At 44.4% G+C, this 20,556-nt stretch overlaps 1 protein-coding gene across 2 annotated transcripts in view; it reads left to right on the forward strand.

The window, feature by feature from the left end:
* The window catches only part of SNX10 (sorting nexin 10), a 121,801-nt gene that overhangs the window by 41,761 nt on the left and 59,484 nt on the right, over nt 1-20,556 (forward strand). For both annotated transcript variants that reach the window (XM_073630144.1, XM_073630145.1), the window contains exon 2: nt 18,021-18,074. In XM_073630144.1, the coding sequence (XP_073486245.1) occupies nt 18,051-18,074 (24 nt within the window). In that variant the 5' untranslated portion in view covers nt 18,021-18,050. The remainder of the gene's footprint in view (nt 1-18,020; nt 18,075-20,556) is intronic.

Here is a 20,556-nt window from a genome sequence, read left to right on the forward strand (position 1 = left end):
GTCCCCCCCGCTCCCCTTGGTGGGTTTGCGGTGGACTTGGACCCCTCCCCGGGTCAGTCGGTCCTGCGGGTTTCCCTCCACCCTTGCACCCTCTCTTCCTGGGGTGGAGGGTCCCTGGAGGTTGCCGGTAGCCCCCCTTTACCCCTCCACCTTCTATATGGGTTAGTGTGGTGCCATGATGGATCCTGGGGGATAGGGTTGAGTACTGGTGGGCAGGGGGTGCTCGCCGCCAGGTGCAGTGCTTACTGAGGGGTAGAGGCACTGGGAGCTCCCAGGGTCCGGTGCCCGGATCCTCTTTCAGGGGCTTTCCTGGTATCTGTGTAAGCCTTGTGTAGCGCGGCCGAGGCCATAGCCAGCCGTAGCCAGCGTCTTTTCTTTTTTTTTTTTTTTTTTCCCCCTAGTGCCTGCTGACGACTTATGGCTGGCGGCCATGTTTGTGTAGCTCGGCGGCCATGATTTGGTGGTTTTTGTGCTCAGGCAGCGGCGGCCAATACTGTGTAGCACAGATGGTGTTTTTAGCAGGCGGAAGCTCCTCTGGGGTGGTGAGTCTGCTGGGGGTACCTTCCTCTCTCTTCTGCAGTCTGTTGGGTGTCCTCGCGTTCCGCTACTGGCGCGGGGGGTGTCCCTTTGCGGTGGTCGCTCTTGGTGTAGAGGGTCTTCCCCTATGGAGTTTCAAGAGCATTTTTTTTCCACACCTGACCCCCTATCAGAGGCTGCAGGTCCTTCTGGGTCCCAGCCATCCGTTGACGCACTGACGGCTACCCTGGAGTCCTATTGTGTCCCGGGTGAAGGTGGCTTTTGCGCGGCAGACTAGCAAGAAGCGTCCCCTTCTTCTGTCTCGTCAGATCCTGAATCTGATTCGGCTGCCGTGGACAAGGCCCACCCTGCGGGGTCTGTGGCCGCGCTCCTAGATTATTCGGACAGTGAAGATGATTGCTTTGCCCCAGTGGCTGCGCATTAGGAGGCGCTGGTGAACGCACTGATTGCATCTGTGCGGGAAACTTTAAAAATGGAGGATGCAGCTGCAGTGGAGGTGCGGGTCCCTTTTTAGCACTCGCAAGCTTTCTCGTGCAGCAAAATTGTTCCCTTATCCCTCCTTTTTTGACAAATTTGTCTATAAGGAATGGGAGCGTCCAAAACGTTCCTTTTGCTGTGCTTTATCCTTTTTCAGGAGAGTCTTTTCTCAAGAAGTGGACGATTCCATCTTTGGTGGATCCTCTCGGTCTCTTGATTATACAAAGCCACCAAAATTCTGGTTGAAGACTCTCCGGCTTTTAAAGATCCGGCTGACAGGAAGGATGAGTCTCTGAGCCACACTGTTCATTATTGCCGGTCCTGGCCATTGCCCTAGTGTCTCAAACACTGACAGAGTGGGCAAAGCTGTTGCGCCGTGACCTGGAGGGTCATGAGTTTCCACCTGCCTTCACCGAATTGGCAGACCGGCTGGTCCAGGGGCTGCAGTTTGTTTGCGATGCCTCTTTGGATGCAGCTCCCTTGCTTTCTAAGCTGTCTGTTTCAGTGGTAGTGCTTCGAAGGGTATTGTGGCTGAAGTGTTGGACTGCAGATCAGGCCTCTTAAAAAAAAAAAAAAAAAGCCCTAGCTGATCTGCCTTTTTCAAGGCGATCATTTGTTTGGGGCCACGCTGGATGGTATTAAGAGTGTCACGGGGGAAGAGTACTTTTCTTCCACCTTCAAAAAAAAAGGGGAAGGAGCCACGTCACAAGCGTGGTCCTTCTTTCTCAGCGCACATTTTTTTTGTTTTGTTTTTCCGTCCCTCAGGGTCCCCTGATAAAGGCTCAAATTCTTTCAAGCACTCTTTGGGAGGTTCCAAGCGACCCTGGTCGGGCAAACTGACAGCAGAGTTCTCCAGACCCTCAGATAAGGCTCCTTCGGCATCAAGGGGGCACCCTCACGCGCATTTCGGGTGGGGGGTGACGTCTTCGCTGGTTTCCCGTGGACCTCTCTGATAAACGACATGTGGGTCCACAAAGAAATTTTGTCTGGTTACAAGATAGAGTTCCAGTCTTGTCAATTTTTTTTTTTTTTTCCGTCCAATCTACGTCTGCCTCAGGGGCGTGGTGCAAGGCCTGTTGCTTCAAGGGGTGATTTGTCCCGGTTCTGAAGTCGGAACGTTTCAGGGTTTTTATTCAAACCTGTTTATGATCCCTAAAAAAGAGGGTATGGAACCGATTTCTGGATCTCAAGGCCCTGAACCACTTTGTGCTGGTGCGGAAGTTCAGAATGGAGACCATCCGCTCCGTGGTGGCATCTCTTCATCAGGGGGACTTTCTTGCCTTCATCGACATCCAGGATGGCTACCTGCACACTCCGATATGTTCACAACACCAGCGGTTCCTCCACTTCGCTGTGTGAGAGGAGCATCTACCCTCCGCTCCTCAGGTCTTCACCAAGGTATTGGCCCCGGTTCTGGCACTGCTGTGCCGGCGGGCAATTGCTGTTCTGGGCTACCTGGACGACCTGCTGCTGCGAGCAGAGTCCCTAGCCAGGGTGACGTGGAGATCGCAATTCAGACTATGGCAGATTTTGGGTGGCTAATACGTTGCCAAGTCTGCGCTGATTCCAGTTCAGAAATTGGTTTATCTGGGTCTGACTCTGGATTCCACTCTGTCCAGGACAAACTCCAAAAGTTACAGGCGGCAACCCGCTTACTGCTGTCCAGCAGGTGGGTCTCCCTGCGGACTTGCATGCGGGTGCTAGGCCTGATGGTGGCCTGATGGTGTCTACGTTCGAGGCGGTCCCACTTGCTCAGTTCCATACGAGACCCCTGCAAAAGGAGATCTTGTTAAAATGTGGCAACTGTCCAGGGTCACTGGACAGTCAGATTTGGCTAAACCAAGGAACCAAAGGGTCCCTGATTTAGTGGCTTTGTTCCCCGGCTCTTCAGCAGGGGGAATCTTTTCTCCCTCTGTACTGGACTGTGGTCACCACTGATGCCAGTCTGTCCGGGTGGGGAGGAGTCCTGGGCCTGAGCTCTGCTCAGGGTCACTGGAGGAATCCAGGCTACCTAATAAACATCTTGGAACTCCAGGCGATCGGACTCTGTCTGAATCATTGACGGATCGACTTCTGGGGCTCCTGATACGGATCCAGTCGGACAATGCCATGGCGGTGGCCTATGTCAACCACCAGGGAGGAACAAGGAGTGTGTTAGCGGGCCTGGAAATAGGCGGCATTCTCCGGTGGACAGAGCATTTTCGTCCCGGCCATCTCCACCGTCCACATTCCGGGGGTGGACAACTGGCAGGCAGATTACCTCAGTCGACAAGTGTTGGACCAAGGGGAGTGATCCCTTCATCAGGAGCTATTTCAACAGATATGTCTGCATTGGGGCTCTCCAGAGGTAGATCTGACTGCATTTAGGGTCAACAGGAAGGTGCAGAGGTTTGTGGCCAGGTCTCAGGACCCTCTAGTGGACGCCTCAGACACTGGTGGGGCCAGTATCGTCTGATCTATAATTCTAAAGGAAAAAATATGCGCTAGGTGAACAAGTAAATCTAATTGATAAATAAGTGAAACCTGTGAAGATACCCTGCAGCTGAACACTTATAACCCTGATAGGGGGCACAGATGTAACATATACAGAACAGAAGTGCAGCGCCGGATAAATGTACTGTGACAAAATTAGATATAAATATTTACAGAGAATGCAAATATTAAAATTAATAAATATAAATAAGTGATCCCAGAATATAAGTTACTTTGGAATTTTATAATGAAATAAAGATAAAAATATGATTTTCATAAACTCCTAGTGTCCATATATTGTTAAACATGTGCAATGATGAAATAGTGACTTCACTGCAGATGTATATATGTGACTTCCACTGCAATATACCGCCCTTTACCCTGAGAATATTAGAGGCTTACCAGAAAGCCCTATTTAAAAGGCATAGTGACACCAACACTGGAATCCTTGGGTGCTTCCTCCAACAGATGAACCTCAGCCTTCATGGAAAAGAATATCCCCCCCTCAGATGTCCGAGCAATGCTCCAAAGTGCTCACCTCCAGAATGGTGGGTACACATCAGCAGAGTGTTCACTTCAAAAGAACCGTGTACATCCACTAGAGATCTGATGAAAGGAGACCGCTTCCTCCTCATTCCTTGGATCTTAGCTGTGTCTCTGATCTTTGCCTTTCCTTTTCTCAAGCTTCTGCCTTGGCTGTTATGCAGGATCGAATTCCGGTCATTCTAGTGGCTCCGGACTGGCCTCGTCGGTCCTGGTATTCCGACCTGGTGCATCTGGTCGCAGACGCCCCCTGGTGGCTGCTTCTCAGGGAGGATCTGCTATCCCAACGGGTCGATCTTCAACCCTGCTTTAGCGTCGCTGGCTTTAATGGCCTGGCTGTTGAAAGCCAGGTGTTGAAGGATAGAGGCTTACCTACGTTGGTGATTCCGACACTACTCCATGCTAGGAAGTCTAATTCTTGTTAGATATATCATCGTACGTGGAAAGCGTACATTTCATGGTGTGAGTCAGTGGGGTTTCACCCACGTTCCTTTTCGGTGGCTCGGATTTTGACTTCAGAGGGGCGTTGAAAAGAATTTGGCCTTGAGTACTATCAAGGGCCAGTTGTTGCCTTTTGGCGGTTTTCTTTCAGCGCCTCCTGGCTTCACATTCCCTGGTGCGTACCTACGTTCAGGGTGTGTGACATGTGGTTCCACCGATGCGATCTCCCTTGCCATCGTGGGACTTGAATCTAGTGCTTTTGGTTCTACAGAAGCCTCCGTTTGAAAATATTCGAGAAATTCCCCGGCTCACTCTGTCAGAAGGTGGCTATCACCTCCGCTCGCAGGATGTCAGAATTGGCTGCGCTATCCTGTTGCACGCCCTACCTGGTGATTCATAAGGACAAGGTGGTTCTTCGTCCTTGTCCTTTCGTTCCTTCCAAAAGTTGTTTCAGATTTCCATTTAAATGAAGACATTGGATTGCCTTCCCTGTGTCCCAGGCCGCAACATGCAAGGGAATTTTCCTTGCACACCTTGGATGGATGTGGTTTGGGCGATCAGGGTGTATTTGGCGGCCACTAAATCCTTCCGGAGGTCAGACTCCCTGTTCATGATCGCGGGTGGGCCAAAGAAGGGGCTGTCTGCTTCCTCGGTAACCATTTCTAGATGGATCAGACAGATGGTGACTCGGGTCTATATTGTCAGGGGTCGGGTTCCTCCCTTCCCGGTGAAGGCGCACTCTACTTAGACGCTGAGTGCCTCCTGGGCTTTTCGTCATCAGAAGTCTGACGCAAGTGTGCAAGGCGGCCACCTGGTCGTCGGTGCACACTTTCACACAATTTTACAAAGTGGATGTGCTGGCATCTATGGATGCCTCTTTTGGCCGCAAGGTTCTGCAGGCTACGGTCTAGATTGTTTTTCCCTCATGAAGGGGTTTTCTTGCTGTTCAGGTTGGGCTCCAGGTTGTATGGTTGGCCTGTGGTTGTCCTTCTTTCTTCTTCTTTTTTTTTTTTTTTTTTTTTTTTTTTTTTTTATTTTTTAAATTTTTGTTGGCTGCCCCACCCCTCATGTTTGGCACTGCATTGGGACATCCCTATAGTTCTGAATAAAGAAGCGCTGTGCCAATGAACCAATGAGAATGATTTTTGTCTTACCGTAAAAATCCATTTCTCTGAGTTCATTGGCACAGCACCCACCCTTCTATGGAGGTTTTTAATGCTTCTGACAAAACTGAAGGCCTATAGCAGAGAGGGGGGTGTATATCACCTAGGACTGCCCATGGGCGTAGCCAAGTCTTTTTTCTGCCTAGTGTCCTACTCCTGTAGGGGGCGATATAACCCTAATAAAATGGATTTTACGGCAAGTCAAAAATCCTATATATATATATATATATATATATATATATATATATATATATATATATATATATATATATATATATATATGAGAGAGATTTTGCATTATCTTTATGAATTTGCAAAATAAATACAGGATATCAATAACCACTGTGACTATGTTGCATAGCATGGGGTCCGCTTGACCTTCCCATAGAAGAGGCATACAAGCAAAGATTACTTCACTAATGCTGAAACCCATGAGAGGTGACATCATTGTATTGCTCAAGGCCTGTCTATGCACTAAAAAAAAAAAACACAATCTTGCGAGCTACCATGTGAAAATCCAAATGATAATTGGAGATTAAAGGAAAGCTGCTAGCATTGATCACGTCCCATATGCTCGTGCCAAAATGTTTTATACCAATATAATGCTGCGCTATCCAGATGTAACCGTACTAAATCATAATATTACTGGCTGCAGTTAAATGGTGGTGGTGAGATATTCTATTCCTATATAAAAAAAATCTAGTGAACATAATAATGCAATCTTATGTGTCATGAACAATTTAAAAATTGCAATCTTATGCGATCCTCCCAATGACAACCTGTGTAGCATACACACCTCTATATACACATGTAGCATTCATATGAAATTTGCAACCCTCTGTGATAATCGCAGTGACAACCTGTTATTTACATAAATCCTATATAAAAGTGCATCAATATACAATAATCAATATAGAAATAAAGTGAACCGTGTTTAAAGTGCTCTTGTGCCAAACTAATTTATGCCATAAGCCCCATACACACTATCAGATTTTCTGCTGATTTTTGTCTTCAGATTTACCAAAACCATGTAGTGCAAGGGCCTGCCTGATTGCATACAAATTGAAACTCCTAAGGTTTGACCTCATATTATATTGTTTTGGTAAATCTGAAGGAAAAAATCAGCAGAAAATCTGATAGTGTGTATGGAGCTTTAATCTGTAAAATCGCAGCTTAAAGTCCGTTCATAACTACTCCATTCTTCTGGTGCGCATTGCAGATGATATAACCGTAAAGTGCTCGTGTCCACTCTTGTGCTCCCCCTTTGGTGTATGCGCTCACCATAGAGCGTGTGACCTTGCACCCAAGCTCCTTTAAACCACCTCTTATGGTCAGCATTTAGATCCTTGGATGGTTGCATGCAGCAATATTCATATGGAAAACAGAGGAAACTGGATAGTGTATCACCGTTTTTAAAGGTTTTATTTACAATAAATAAAAACTGACCATATTCCCTATATTAGGGTACTCACATTTAATAGGTGCTATGAGCGCACCACTCTGTATCAAGCCAAACAAATATAAAGGCGCAGTACTGATGTGTCCCCTCCGGCTCTGAGAACACTCCACTCTCTCACAAACCATCCTGTCCCCTCCTGTACCGTTAGAGCTATGTAGACCAAATGCCACATTTTGGACGCAATGAGGCAGTAATGAGAACAATCCTAAGGGCGAGAGGGAAAAGGGGTAAGTAGGGGGGTGATGTCCTGCCAAAAGGCCCGCAGCTTAGGGCACCCCCACCAAATGTGGAGGAAGGTACACATAATCTCCCGCAGGCATCAGAGAGGGCAGGGTAAATCTTAGCAAATTAAGCACTCTGTACTATCGAGTTAATATTTTAAAACGGTTTTTGTGTCTACGAAACTAGAACAGGTAAGGCTATATAAATGGTCAAGTTGTGTCTCAGTGTATGTAAGTTTCAGGTCGCTCTCCCATTCCACCCAGAAATGGAACTTCCGCTGATCAGATTCCTACCATACCCCCCCCCCCCCCCCCGGTGTCACATTTGGCACCTTTCAGGGAGGAGGGGGAGCAGATCCAGGTATTTGCTCCCACTTCCAGCGAAAGAGCTACGCCATCTCCTCCTCCCTCCTCCTCCACGCACAGGTCCCAGAAGACAGCAGGGCCCATTCAGAACACACAGCGTGACTCGTGCATGCACAGTAGGGAACCAGGAGTGAAGCCGAAAGTCTTCACTGCCTGGTTCCCTTACCAGGAATGGCGGCGGTAGCACCTGTGAGTCAATCCGTGGGACTTTGGAAGCCGAAAAAGAAATATACGAACGTGTTCAATGTAGTGTTTTTTTTTTTTTTTTTTTTTTTTTTTTTTTTATCTTTTATTACATCAATGACAATAAAACCATGTAAATAAAATAGTTTTGCGCCTTATTTTTTTTTCTTTTATGCAAATCAACTGCATTGTCGTTACACTGAATTTATTACAAGATTGTTGCGTGAAATTGATATGCAGAGTTGTCCTAAAGATGCCCAATGCGTTTGAGTCAAAAAGATCCTTCAGGGGTAACTCTGCAGAGAGCACAGCACAATCTGTAAAATAGAATTGGACTTTTATTTTATTTTTTTTTTTTAGGAAACCATACAAGAAACCCATCACATCTCATCACTTATAGTGTGAGTGTAAGATACTGACCTCATAGCATACAAAGGGAATAGAAGCATATCCGTAACATAAAAACAATGCTCACCGTTCCTCCTTTTTGAACCACCAGAGCAAAAAAGCATTCTAATTATCATTTTTGAAAAGTAGTTGAAGATGTAGTTTTTTTTTTTTTTTGCTTTTTTAACATTTAATTTTAGACTGAATCTACTTTTACCAAACAAAAACCACACGCACTTAGAAATTCGTACACTCGAGAAACTTTCCATCCCGCCTTAGTTTTTGACATCAAATTTGACCCCACTAATGTATAGAAAAAGGAATCGCCATTCTTACAATGGAAGATATCGAATGCAATTCTAGTGTATACCCATCTTTACTTGCTCCTGACCTTTGCATTCTCCATTACCTACTGCTAACTCATGCACTCTGAGCCATTTACTCCTGATCCCTGCACTTTGTGCATAACGTACCCCTGCAATCTGTGGGTTTCTTACTCCTGACCTCTGCATGCATGTGTTGCTCGCTTTGGCCCCCTTCTGCTCTTAGCCCTGTCCCTACTCTGCCCCACCCCTATTAAAATTGGGTGTGCTCAGTAGGGTGTCCCCAGATTTTATTTTGAAAATCTGGTCACCTTACTCTAGATGGATTCACAGACCTCTAAACATGGCCGCCAAAGCTCAATGATGCTTTGAATCCATGGTTTTATTAACAGGAACTGAATGTTTGTTTTAGTTTTATTAGCACACAATCCATGCAGAGTCTGTGCTGCCTGCAGAGCGTCTTTAAATTCAGAAATTTGCTAGTTTCATTAAGACATTTCATCTTCTACCTTTTATAATGCCCTGGTCTACTAGTAGGTCACTCTGGCAGAGGAACAGCATAGGTGTCTTGAAAGGATGAAACTGCAAGAATACTTTAGGTATGCATTAAAAGCTTATCCTGAGTACAAACACTGTATTTTTACAATTTTGTAATCCATTGAATAGCTTTCCATTTTTTTAACTGTGTGGAACTCTAGGCACAAGCGTCTGTGGCTTCCATACATGAGTTTGTGTCTTGTTTCCTCCCCTTCTCTACCCTTGACCATTTGTGCCATGTATTCTATGACACACTACTTATGTACTTTAAAGATAAATACTACTTTTACAATTGTACAAAGTGCTCTGCAAAACCAAGTGCTGAGTAATATAAACAACAAGTTGTCATGTGGCTTTTTTTTTTTTTTTTTTTTTTTAAGTAATAATCTTCCAGGAAATGTTAGCATTCCAGAGCTTCTGAGCAAATATAATGTGCAGGATGGGACCCTCCACTCTATATCTTGCCCCATCAATGTAAAAGGCCCCTATAATACATTCTCATTGCATTGGTCAGACTGCCGTTGCATATACCTGACCCCTGCCCTCTATTTGTTTTTGTTTTTTTGTGTATTAGAGCCCTGAACAACGTGTATTTATACCTTTTTTTTTTTTTTTTTTTTTTTTTTTTTTTTTTTAAACTTGTAGGTACAGTGAATATCTCCTAAATTTGCACTGTTTTAGAAGATATTCACTCTACATGCAGCCGGTGACGTCACTGACGCATGTGCTCTGAAGTTGTTGTAATTAATAATAATTTTATTTAGTTGCTGTTACAACATCTCCGAGGGTGAGTGAATTGGGAGCTCGATCTATTTTAAAGCTGTTTTTGCAAATTTTCACACACCGAATGGTCTTTAAGATAGATCCAGGGTTATTGCCCAAGGTAGCCATGAGCTATAATTGGTTGGAGGAAATTATTTTGCCTACTTTTGTTCAAATCCTGCTTGCGATCAGGAAAGGTTTCATACCCTACAGTGCCTTGAAAAAGTATTCATACCCCTTGAATTTTTTTCACATTTAGTCATGTTACAACCAAAAACATAAATGTGTGTGTTTTTTATTGGGATTTTATGTGATAGACCAACACAAAGTAGCACAGAATTGTGAAGTGGAAGGAAAATGATAAATGGTTTTCAAAATTTTTACAAATATCTGAAAGTGTGGTGTGCATTTGTATTCAGCCCTCACCTTTTGCTGCAATTACAGTTGCAAGTCCTTTTGGGTATGTCTCTACCAGCTTTGCACATCTAGAGTGAAACTTTTGCCCATTCTTTGCAAAATGGCTCAAGCTCTGTCTGATGGGATGGAGAGCGTCCTATGAACAGCAATTTTCTAGTCTTGCCACAGATTCTCAATTGGATTTAGGTCTGGGCTGCGACTGGGCAATTCTAATAGATTAATATGCTTTGATCTAAAACATTCCATTGTAGCTCTGGCTGTATGTTTAGGGTCGTTGTCCTGCTGGAAGGTGAGCCTCCGCCCCAGTCTCGTATTTTACAGACTCTAACAGATTTTCTTCAAAGATTGCCCAGTGGGGATGGTGTGTTCAGGGTGATGTGCAGAGTTTTCCACCACACATAGCGTTTTGCTTTTAGGCCAAAAAGTTCAATTTTGGACTCCTCTGACCAGAGCACCTTCTTCCACATGTTTGCTGTGTCCCTCACATGGCTTCTCGCAAACTGCAAATGGGACTTCTTATGGCTCTTTGGCTTTCTTCCTGCCACCCTTCCATAAAGGCCAGATTTGTGGAGTGCACGATTAATAGTTGTCCTGTGTAGAGGTCGACCGATATATCGGCCGATATTTGGCGTTTTTTAATTTAATTGGCATTGGCTGATTGTGCTGATTAAAAAAGGCAGATTATAACTTCAGCGTGACTTGCATTGACTTCTATTGCAGAAGTTATTTGTAAGTCTTTGGTGGAGTGACTTCTCTTCTCTCTGGGCAGCCTGCCAAGTCTGATAAAAGAAGCTAAAAAGATACAATGTTTCTACTTATTAATGAACTGAACTCCATGTGTAGGAGTTCTCAGTTTAACCATTTAAAGACTAAGGCCCCTTTCACACGGGACGGATCCGTGTTGATCCGCCCCGTGTTTATCCGCTGCTCAGCGGGGATCGCTCCGTTTTCCCCAGCTGAGCAGGCAGATGACAGGGCGGGACCCGCACACTGTGCAGGGACCGCCCTGTCAGATCTCCGCTCTCCCCTATGGGGGATCGGAGGAACACGGACCGTCTGTCCGTGTTCATCTGATCCGCTCTGCAGACGGATAGAAAAATAGGATTTTCCTCCGTCCACAGAATCGGACGAGAGCGGAGCCGGACAACATCGGGTGTTAGCGGATGTACATCCGCTGACACCCGCTATCCCATAGGGATGCATGTATGTCCGTATTTCATCCGAAAACGGATGGATGAAATACGGACATACGGTCCGCATGTGTGAAAGGGGCCTAAATCTTTTGACATTTGTTGCTTACAAGTACAAATCCTGTATTTTCTGGTAGAAAATCACTTAGAACCCCCAAAAATTATATATTTTTTTTAGCAGAGACCCTAGGGAATAAAATGGCTTTGCTGCAATATTTTATGTCATGCGGTATTTGCGCAGCAGTCTTTCAAACGCAGTTTTTTTTTTTTTTTTTTTTTTTTAAATACACTAATGAATTTTAAAAAAAAACACACAGTAAAGTTAGCCCTTTTTTTCGTTTAAAAGTTTTGATTTACCTGTTTTTGTGTATGTAATAATTAAGATTGTGTGTTTTTTTTTTTTTTTTTTATCTAAATTATACATACAAGTGAACTGATTGGAGGTTTGTTTTTGTTTAATAAATGTTTAAATGTAAGAAATTTTCTGTATCACTTATTACTTAAGGTTGCTTTCACACTGGAGCGGGCAGGTGTTGATGGTAAAACGCTGCTAGTTTTAGCGGCGTTTTACTGTCATTTTAGCGGCGCTATTCGGCTGCTAGTGGGGTGCTTATAACCCAGCTAGCGCCCAAGGAAGGGGTTAAATGTGCCCGTGAAGTGCTGCTCCCGAATCGCCTTGCAGGCGCTTCGGCAGTGGTGCCCATTCATTCCAATGGGCAGGAGTGGTGGAGGAGCGGTATACACTGCTCCAAAGTTGCTGCTTGCAGGACTTTAACATCTTGCCTGCGCATCGCCTCAGTGTGAGAGCACTCGGGCTTTCACACTGAGACTGCAGGGGAGCTGTTTTACAGGCACTATTTTTAGCCCAAAAGCACCTGAAAAACGCCCCATTGTGAAAGGGGTCTAACTGTTAGATTTTATGAGATGAAGGAGGAAAGAGGGGAAAAAAAAAAAACGGCTTAACATATCGGCCCAAAAAAATCGGCATCATATATCGGCTATCGGCCGCCGCAATTTCTAAATATCGGCATCGGCCAGAGAAAAACCCATATCGGTCGACCTCTAGTCCTGTGGATTTCTGCAGCTCCTCCAGAGTTTCCATGGGCCTTTTGGCTGCTCCTCTGATTAATGCTCTCCTTGCCTGGCCTGTCAGTTTAGGTGGACGGCCATGTCTTGGTAGGTTTGCAGTTGTGCCATACTCTTTCCATTTTACGATGATGGATTGAACAGTGCTACCTGAGATGTTCAAAGCTTGGGATATTTTTTTTCCAAATAACATTTTTATTTTCAAACACATGTGCAATACATTGTTTAAAAGAAAACAGTATGTGCAATGGTATTACATAAACTTAAGTTAACCTATAATTTGCTGATGCTAAACTTCTATACTCATAGGCAAGAACATTACTAGATGCCTTCGGTAGTCCAATGTTTGTCGTTTAGTGATTCATTTGTTTTACATGTTATTGGAGTACATGCTTCACTATTGCAAAACTGTGATTATATATTCCATAACTGTAGAAGTCATAAGACTATGCAGTAAGAGAAGATAGAGGTGGGTAGTGGGGAAGAGGGAGGTGAAGAAGAGGGAGGGGAAGGAGGGAAAGAAGAAGAAAAAAAAAAGGGGGGGAATGAGAATTAGAAAAAAAGGGGGGAGGGGTATAGAAGTCATTGAAATGGTGGTGTTACCTGGTCAAGGTGGATCCTCCCGGAGGTGCCATGGCTCCCAGACCCTGTTATGTGCTTCCAGTCTGTCTTGTACTCTGGCTGTCATTTTTTCCATCACTTCCATGTCCTTAATTTTGGCATAAAGATCCTCAGCAGTTGGTGGGGTAGGGCGTTTCCAGTGTAAAGCTATGAGGCAATCTTGCTGCCGTTAGGACATGACGCACTAATTTCTTATATGGGGTGGAGAGTTTGAGTGGTGATTAGACCCAATAAAAAGAATTTCGGGGACGCCTGGACCTGTGTGTCCAAAAGGCGATCTAATAATCTCTGAACTGTGGACCAGTAAGGGGCCAACAGCGGGCAGTTCCAATATATATGTAAGAAGGTGCCCTTTGCTCCTTGGCAACGCTAGCACCTATCGGAGGAATTAGGGAAGAGCACCTCTGGGGTCATGTACCACAGTAGGAGAATTTTTTATAGGAGTTTTCCTTATACAGTGAGCATATTGAGCTCTTTGCCGCTTGGGACCAAATGGTCTGCCACTGTGTCATAGGGATGTCCTCACCAAGGATCTTTTCCCATTTGGTCATATAAGAATGTTTGCCCTGCCCATCTTGGGAGAATGTGTTTAGGATCTTGTATATGCCCGATATGAGCCCTCTCTGGGAGTTGCCTGCCAGAATTATAGTTTCGAATGGGGAGGGGGGTGAAAATTGTAGGTTAGGTGTTATAGTAAGTGAATAATGTCTGATTTGTAAATACCCATAAAACGCCTGTCTAGGGAGTTCATGTTTATTTTGTAGATCAGTAAATGGCAAAAGTTTCCGTGTCCTAGGATCCACCAGGCTTCCAAAATGGAATAAATTCCGGGAGGTCCAGGGGTGTGACATTTGATAGGTAAGGCTATCCGGCACTTTGGGGTTACAGACAAAAGAGGTCAGGAGCGATCTCTCTGATGACAGCCCATAAGTAGAAGCCAGTTTACGCCATATCCTCTGCAAGAGGGACATGGGACCTAGCATACGTTCAGGGGCCACATCCGCATTCGCACTTCATAATAAGTTATTTGGATGTGTGGGGGCTAGCCATAACTTCTCAATTTCTGTCCATTTATTGTAGGACTTGTGGGTGTACCACGATGCTACTGCGCGTAGTTGAGCTGCGTAGTAGTATTTAATAATGTTAGGGAATGCCAGTCCCCCTTCATTGCGGGACGCCATCAACACTGTTCCCGGTACTCTGTGTCTTTTTATAATTCCAAATATATTGTAGGAGTTCAGACTGGAGTTTTTTCAATTGGTGGAGTGGAATTGGTATGGGTAGTGTTTGAAAAAGATATAAAGGAGCTTCGGAAGGATAGTCATTTTGAGCGAGGCTATTCGACCTAGTAAAGAAATATGGTGCTTTTTCCATTGGAGCAGTGAGGATCTAATTGAGCGGAATAATGGGGGAAAGTTCTCCTGGTACAGGGTGTTGAATTTGGGGGTGATGTGCGTCCCCAGGTATTTCAGGGATGTTGTTTTCCATGTAAACGGAAAATTGGATTTTAAGAGCGTAACCTCCGTGGCCGGGATATTAATTGGGAGTGCCTCTGATTTCGACTCATTTATTTTATATCCTGAAAGAGCTCTAAAGCGGCTTATTTCTGTATGTAGGATCGGAAGGGTAATGTGGGGTTGAGTCAGTGTGAGTATAATATCGTCGGCGAAGAGGGAGATTTTAAATTCTCTACCTCTGACCGAGATCCCCTTAATATGGGGCGGCACAGTGGCGCAGTGGGTAGCACTCTCGCCTAGCAGTAAGAAGGGTCGCTGGTTCGAATCCCGACCACGACACTACCTGCCTGGAGTTTGCATGTTCTCCCTGTGTCTGCGTGGGTTTCCTCCGGGTACTCCGGTTTCCTCCCACACTCCAAAGACATGCTGGTAGGTTAATTGGATCCTGTCTAAATTGGCCCTAGTATAGGTATGAATGTGAGTTAGGGACCTTAGATTGTAAGCTCCTTGAGGGTATAGGGACTGATGTGAATGTATAATATATATATGTAAAGCGCTGCGTAAATTGACGGCGCTATATAAGTACCTGAAATAAATAAATAAAATAAATATCTGGATTGCTCCTGATGGATGCTGCTAGGGGTTCTACACAGAACGCAAATAGGAGGGGCGAGAGTGGGCACCCCTGTCTAGTCCCGTTCGCCACTGAAAATGTTGGAGAGAGTGCGAAAGGGGTTCTAACTTGGGATGAGGGATTAGTGTATAAGTGTTTGACCGCTTGTAAGAAAGGCCCCCGAAATCCCATAAATTGTAAGTTGGCGAACAGAAAAGGCCAACCCAAACGATCAAATGCTTTTTCCGCGTCCAGGCTTAACAGCAAAGACGCCTGGCCCTCCCTCTGAGCGGGACAAATCCCACCTGGTCTTTATGGACCAGGGAGGGGAGGATCTGATTGAGATGGTTGGAAAGGAGTTTGGTAAAGATTTTTAGGTCGGAGTTCAGTAACGCGATGGGTCTGTAACTAGCGCATATGGAGGGATCCTTGTCCGGTTTAGGTATAAGCGTGGGATATTTTTTTTTTTTTATAACCTAACCCTGCTTTAAACATCTCAACAACTTTATCCCTGACCTGTCTGGTGTGTCCCTTTTGGTCTTCATGATGCTGTTTGTTCACTAAGGTTCTCTAACAAACCTCTGAGGGCTTCACAGAACAGTTGTATTTATACTGAGATTAAATTACACACAGATGGACTTTATTTACTAATTGGGTGACTTCTGAAGGCTATTGGTTCCACTAGATTTTAGTTGGGGGTATCAGAGTAAGGGAGCTGAATACAAATGCATGCCACACTTTTCAGATATTTTATGTTGTAAAATATTTTGAAAACCATTTATTTTCCTTCCACTTCACAATTATGTGCCACTTTGTGTTGGTCTATCACATAAAATCCCAAATAAAAAACATTTACGTTTTGGGTTGTAACATGACAATATGTGGAATATTTCAAGGGGTATGAATACTTTTTCAAGGCACTGTACATGTGAGGAGTGTCTTACATTTACAGTTGACCAAGGCGCTTAGGAAGACTGATTCTTTTTTGTTTTATTTTCGGGGCCAGTAAACCGCTTAGGGCTTCCAGGCAGACCTTGTCATGATGGTTGAAGCTAGCAATCCGGCACGCTTATGTAGGGAGTTGGGAGTTCCTTAGGGGATCTTCGCACATTCCACTAGAACAATGGTGGCAACCTTTGCGGAATGGGCTGATGGCAGTCTGGGGCAAATTTGTAGAGCTGCGACCCGAACAAGCTTCTCTACCTTTGTCAGGCACCACAGGTTGGACTTTTTGACGGCCAAAGAAAAGTACTTCATGTGCAAGGTCCTGCAGGCTGTAGTCCCTCCCTAGGTGGTAACTACTGGGTTATCTTGTCAGATGTGCTGTCCTGAGATGCCTTAGGGAAAACCAAAGTTGCTCTACCAATCACGTCTTTTCCAGAAGCCTTTCAGGATGGCAGCGACTGCACGCCCAGTCGTTTTAAGTGATGGTGATTTAAGGTTATGCTATTGTTTGTACTTTGTGTCTTCCCACCTGGCTTGAGGTACTCAAAGAACTGAAGGGCTGGCAGGAGGCACTCTAGACGTTTGCAACTGCAGTGTTTTCCTGGGAAAAGGGGGAGAGCCTTCTCTCAGAGGTGCTGTCTTAAAAGACTTCTGGAAAAGACCTTAGCAAGAAGTTTAACTTTTAGTTTTCTTGATTTAGTCGGTCTTGATCCTTAGCTTGTGTGTTTTCTGTGAGGCAAATTTTTGTGGGCGAAGCACATTTCCAGCATGTGCTGCCTTATGTGTCTATTTTTACACCTCCCCCCCCTTTTTTTTTTTTTTTTTTTTTCCCCTTAAGATCTGATTTTCAGTGTGATTATGTAGTGTGACTTTTTGGTACAATTCCAGTGCAATTTTGTCCCCAGAGAATATGCAAATCACATCCAAAACACAACAAATCGTTACAGGACCCTTTTCCAAAATCATGACGCATTGATGTGAACAGGCACCTTTCAAAGCAATGACTTGACATCAACGCCTAGCTCTCGGTGTATATTCAGTTTTCATTAAATTTTTTCGTTTTTGTAGTGAAGCTGTCGCTTATAGCACAGTAATTGAGTATTTTTTCGGGTAGAAGGACTGCAGACTGACCGTGTATGTAGGATCAAACTTTGACTATGCTTCTTTAAGCCACACCCATTAATGTAGTTTAGCTCCACCCATTCTCATCATGGCATGCTCGGCACATTGGATGCCTTCTCCATCCCAAGGTGGTGGTCCTCATTTCTCAGCTTCCAGAGTTTGGAAGGATGTTAATGTGATGTGTTTTTCCCAAAGCAACTGGTTCCCTTTTTTTTTTTTTTTTTTTTTTTTTTATGCCGCCACCCCCCACAACACATGCTCATGACACATGCTTCACTCTCCTGCTCTGATCCATTCCCAGGAATGAAGGACAACGTTGCGGAAGCTCCAAGTTGCTGTAGTCAGAGCTTGCAGAGCTGAGGGTTCTTAAGACCCCCATATGACACCACTATGCCAATCAGCAAATACAAGCACTGTCAAATGAAGCAAGACATATATTCTTTTCCTTACCTACAAGTATTGGGTAGGAGTGTGTTTTTGTTTTTAATGAATTGTTTGACTCCTGGGGAAACTATGCATAGAACAAGATTTTAGGAATATGAACCTCAAGTTGATCTATTTTTATGTATGTGTGTATAAAAAAAGACTATCCATTCCGTTTTTAACCTGTTAAACTGAGTATACATGTTGTACAAGCTTTGTGTTTTTCTCCTCCTTTTTAACTCTGATCACTGTTTTTTTTTTTTTTTTTTTTGCAGGTTTTTCCTGTGATTCTGCTTTACTGAATTATGTTCCCAAGGGACAAGAAAGGGGTAAGTAACTATTACAATGTACTGGCTTGACATTGTGGTACTGTGTACACTGTTTCTACCAATTCTGGTAAGATGAGAACCAGAGCCAAGCAGGTAGGCAGTCAGCTTCTGTAAATCTGGTCATCCATGGATAGAAATTTGTCTGGTTCAGCAGGGACCACACAATTTTCATTCCTTGTGTGACCAAAGCAGTAGAACAGAAGTCAATTTGTAGATTCTGTTCCACAGTCCTGTCTGAGAAAAGCTGCTCGATCAGCTCTGCAGGCAGTAGGCTGCAGCACTGATCTGTGTATTCTGACAGTGGGGGAGTCTCCTCGCTGTAAGAAAATTGCACAGTGTGCAAGATTCCCTCGTCCACTTTGAATGTGCAAATGGGGGATATCTGTTCAGTTTTTTTCCCTTCAGCCAGAAGGCTGAACCATGTATAGCTAGCTTAAAGTGTTACTAAACCCAGGAATCTGCATTCACTATATCTGGTCTCCCACAGTACACAGAAATGCAATTGTTTTAGTAAATCTAAACTGCTAAACACCTTTTTCTTATAAGCAGTTAGAGCAGTCTTTTGACTTCTATCAGTGTCTGGTTAAATCTTGGAGGAGGAGTTTTTATTCTCCCCTAATTGTGCTAAGAGGCTGCAGGACCCCTGTCTGGACAGTGCTGAGTGGGTCTGTGCTGATAACCTGCACTCTCCAAAGGAAAAAAAAAAAAAACCTCTAGCAATACACACCAAACTGAGCATGTAAAAACTTGCCCCCAAGGCTCTGTTCTATCAGCAGATGAATTGGGGACAGTGGAAGAAGAGGATCAGAGAAGACCGGATCAAATAGCCTTTTTACACAATGCAAAGGAATAACCCCTTAGGTTGCACAGGGAGTATAACAAGCATGCTTTACTGCATATACAGACAGATTTTACTGTTGTGGGTTTAGTAACACTTTAGCAATTGTGAAAGATGGTCACTTTACATATTGGTGCTTTTTCCACTAGTAAAATACTTGAATGAAAGCAGCCCTTCCTGATTCAGAAATTCCCAGTTCTTTACTATCGCACTGGTGTGCCCTGAAATTCATGTTGTATTATTGAATGTGTCGACATTTTGCTATTCTTCCTCTGCCTATTAGAATGATGAGCGTTGAGCTGCCACATTTTTCAAAACTTGACACTGGTTTGTGTGCTCTATATTCCACTCTCATTAGTGCAGTCATATACTGCCGCCTCCTCCAGTGGGCCTAAGATGTAGGTGGAATTTGTATGTTCTTCTCGTGTTTGCACAGGTATAAACTAAAAACATACTGGTATCATCTGATCAAATTTGGAACTAGTGTGTAGGTGCTGGAGCCTTTACATTGTAAACGGGCAATAAACTGAAAGCAGTTTGGGTATTAATAGGAACCTTTCGTCACACAGAAATCGGAGATTCGTTTTTAATTTTTTTTCAAAGTACATGTTCCAAGGCTTTCTTTTTCAATTCTCTACTTGCTAAGGCACTGACCTGAAGCAAGCATGTGCATACAGGTGGTTCAATGCTAATATGCAGATATTTGTTCCTGGACAGTGACTTGATGTATAGCAAGGATAAAGATGACTGCATAGAAACTGCAACTTTAAGAACACGTAAACTATGGCAGCTCCCTTTTCCATTAAACTTTAAGGTTGATGTTGTATGCCTTGTGAAGGCTGAAATGACAAGTGGTTCCCTTACACCTACTGTCCAACACCCCCCTGGAGTTTATGACCGGGTGTAGCAGGATGAGAAGTGGGGGGGTGCTTGTGGTAAGTTCGGATGCGGCAAAGTGTGGAGACCTTCTGGACACTGCTGAGGTATTGGCAAGGTTCAGACTGAATCTCTGCAGAATGCTGGTTTGCAAATCAGACATAGGAACATGCAGGAGCAGGAAGCAGAATCCTAGTTGAGGCAAGCGGCAGATCTACTCTTCAAAAATAGAAGCAAAGTTAGTGTCCAGGCCAGAATTGAACTAGCAGCAGAGGTACCCAAACAATAGGCAGAAGGTGGAGGTGGGATACAAGCCAAGGTCAGCAGTGGAATGTTTGGGTGCAATGGAGGTGAGCCAGGTCAAATGCAGTATAGCAGAAGCACAGATCAGGGAACTGGTCACAAGAACAACACACACACTAATAAACACTCAGCATCTTTCCCAGGTTGTGCTGAGCGTTAAGTAGGGGAATGGTGGCAACGCCAGAGCAGGAAATGCATTCTCATTCATGCATTTACACAGATATGCATACCACTGTGACTCTCTTAGTTGGACCACACCCCTGAAATATGGGTATACACAGATCATTCAACGAGGCTATGAGTCCTAACTTTGTCAGTGGGCAATCTTTTAAGGCACCTTTCTAAGGAGGTATTCTTTCCAACGAGTGTGCTTGCTTCATTGAGTTAGGTGGGCCATAAGCAACCCAATCCCATAATCATTCAACAGCCCAATGTGACGTTCAGAGTGGGCCATTTTGGGGTTTT

Source organism: Aquarana catesbeiana, linkage group LG05 (assembly GCF_042186555.1).
Source record: "Aquarana catesbeiana isolate 2022-GZ linkage group LG05, ASM4218655v1, whole genome shotgun sequence".
Taxonomy (NCBI): Eukaryota; Metazoa; Chordata; class Amphibia; order Anura; family Ranidae; genus Aquarana; species Aquarana catesbeiana.